We start from the raw sequence: 873 nt of genomic DNA, 5'->3' as shown, positions 1-873 counted from the left end.
TCAGTGGACTGGAACCCCCACTGTCACTCTAAATCTTTTCACTCCTTATTCAGCGTTTCCACTCCTTACTCTAATCTGATCTCCTGATAGAAGTAGTTTGATTTGATGGTGGCGCCACCTGGTGGAAGGATAGTTAGTGCTTCTGGCTTACATCAAGAAAATCACAGGTTTGAAGGAGGTCCAGTATTTTCACTAACACATCGTTGTTTACACCACAATGACCACAGGTGTGAATGGTTGGTTCTGGTCCACACGGGTCATGTTCTACTGGTCATCAGTCATCAGGTCAACAGTGATGTCATCAGTCCATGGTGGTCAGCTGATCACTGACTCCTCGTCAAAAACACCTGAGTTTCAGTTCCTCATTTGTGGCAGGAACAGACAGAGAGAACGTGTGATCGGTTCTGTCAGGTCCAGAGAACTAAAGGTTCTCAGCTGTACTGCCTCATTAGTACCAGCAGGTGTGAACGTGTACTAATACTGCTGAGAGTACTGCGTTGTTTGTGTAAAACTTCCACGTCCTATTTTTGTCCAGAGATCAGAAATGGAAACCTGAAGAGCATCCTGGGACTCTTCTTCATCCTGTCACGCTACAAGCAGCAGCAGCAGCAGCAGCAGCAGTATTACCAGTCACTGGTGGAGCTCAGCCAGCAGAGCAGCAGCACTACAGCGCCCACCGCTGGACACAAGACGCAAGACATGCAGTCCAGGTACGTGGCCGAGAATCTGTAAAAAGTACTGGTTTGATGGAAATGGTTCTGGTGTTTTCACCTTCCTGGTCGAACCGTCGGGTCGAACCGTCGGGTCATACAGTCGTGACGTTTAGGCGTCGGCGTCGGCAAGAACCTGACGATACATGTCACGATACGTATC

The 873-nt window shown here is 48.7% G+C and overlaps 1 protein-coding gene across 1 annotated transcript in view; it reads left to right on the top strand.

Moving 5' to 3' along the window:
• Positions 1 to 873, top strand: part of nav3 (neuron navigator 3) — a 103,403-nt gene that overhangs the window by 62,874 nt on the left and 39,656 nt on the right. The window contains exon 5 of the mRNA XM_017034053.2: positions 536 to 710. Coding sequence (XP_016889542.1) covers positions 536 to 710 — 175 coding nt within the window. The remainder of the gene's footprint in view (positions 1 to 535; positions 711 to 873) is intronic.

Source organism: Cynoglossus semilaevis, chromosome 8, assembly GCF_000523025.1.
Source record: "Cynoglossus semilaevis isolate Cse_v1.0 chromosome 8, Cse_v1.0, whole genome shotgun sequence".
Taxonomy (NCBI): Eukaryota; Metazoa; Chordata; class Actinopteri; order Pleuronectiformes; family Cynoglossidae; genus Cynoglossus; species Cynoglossus semilaevis.
Note: the sequence above shows the minus strand (reverse complement) of the source record. Positions and strands in the feature narration are given on the sequence as shown.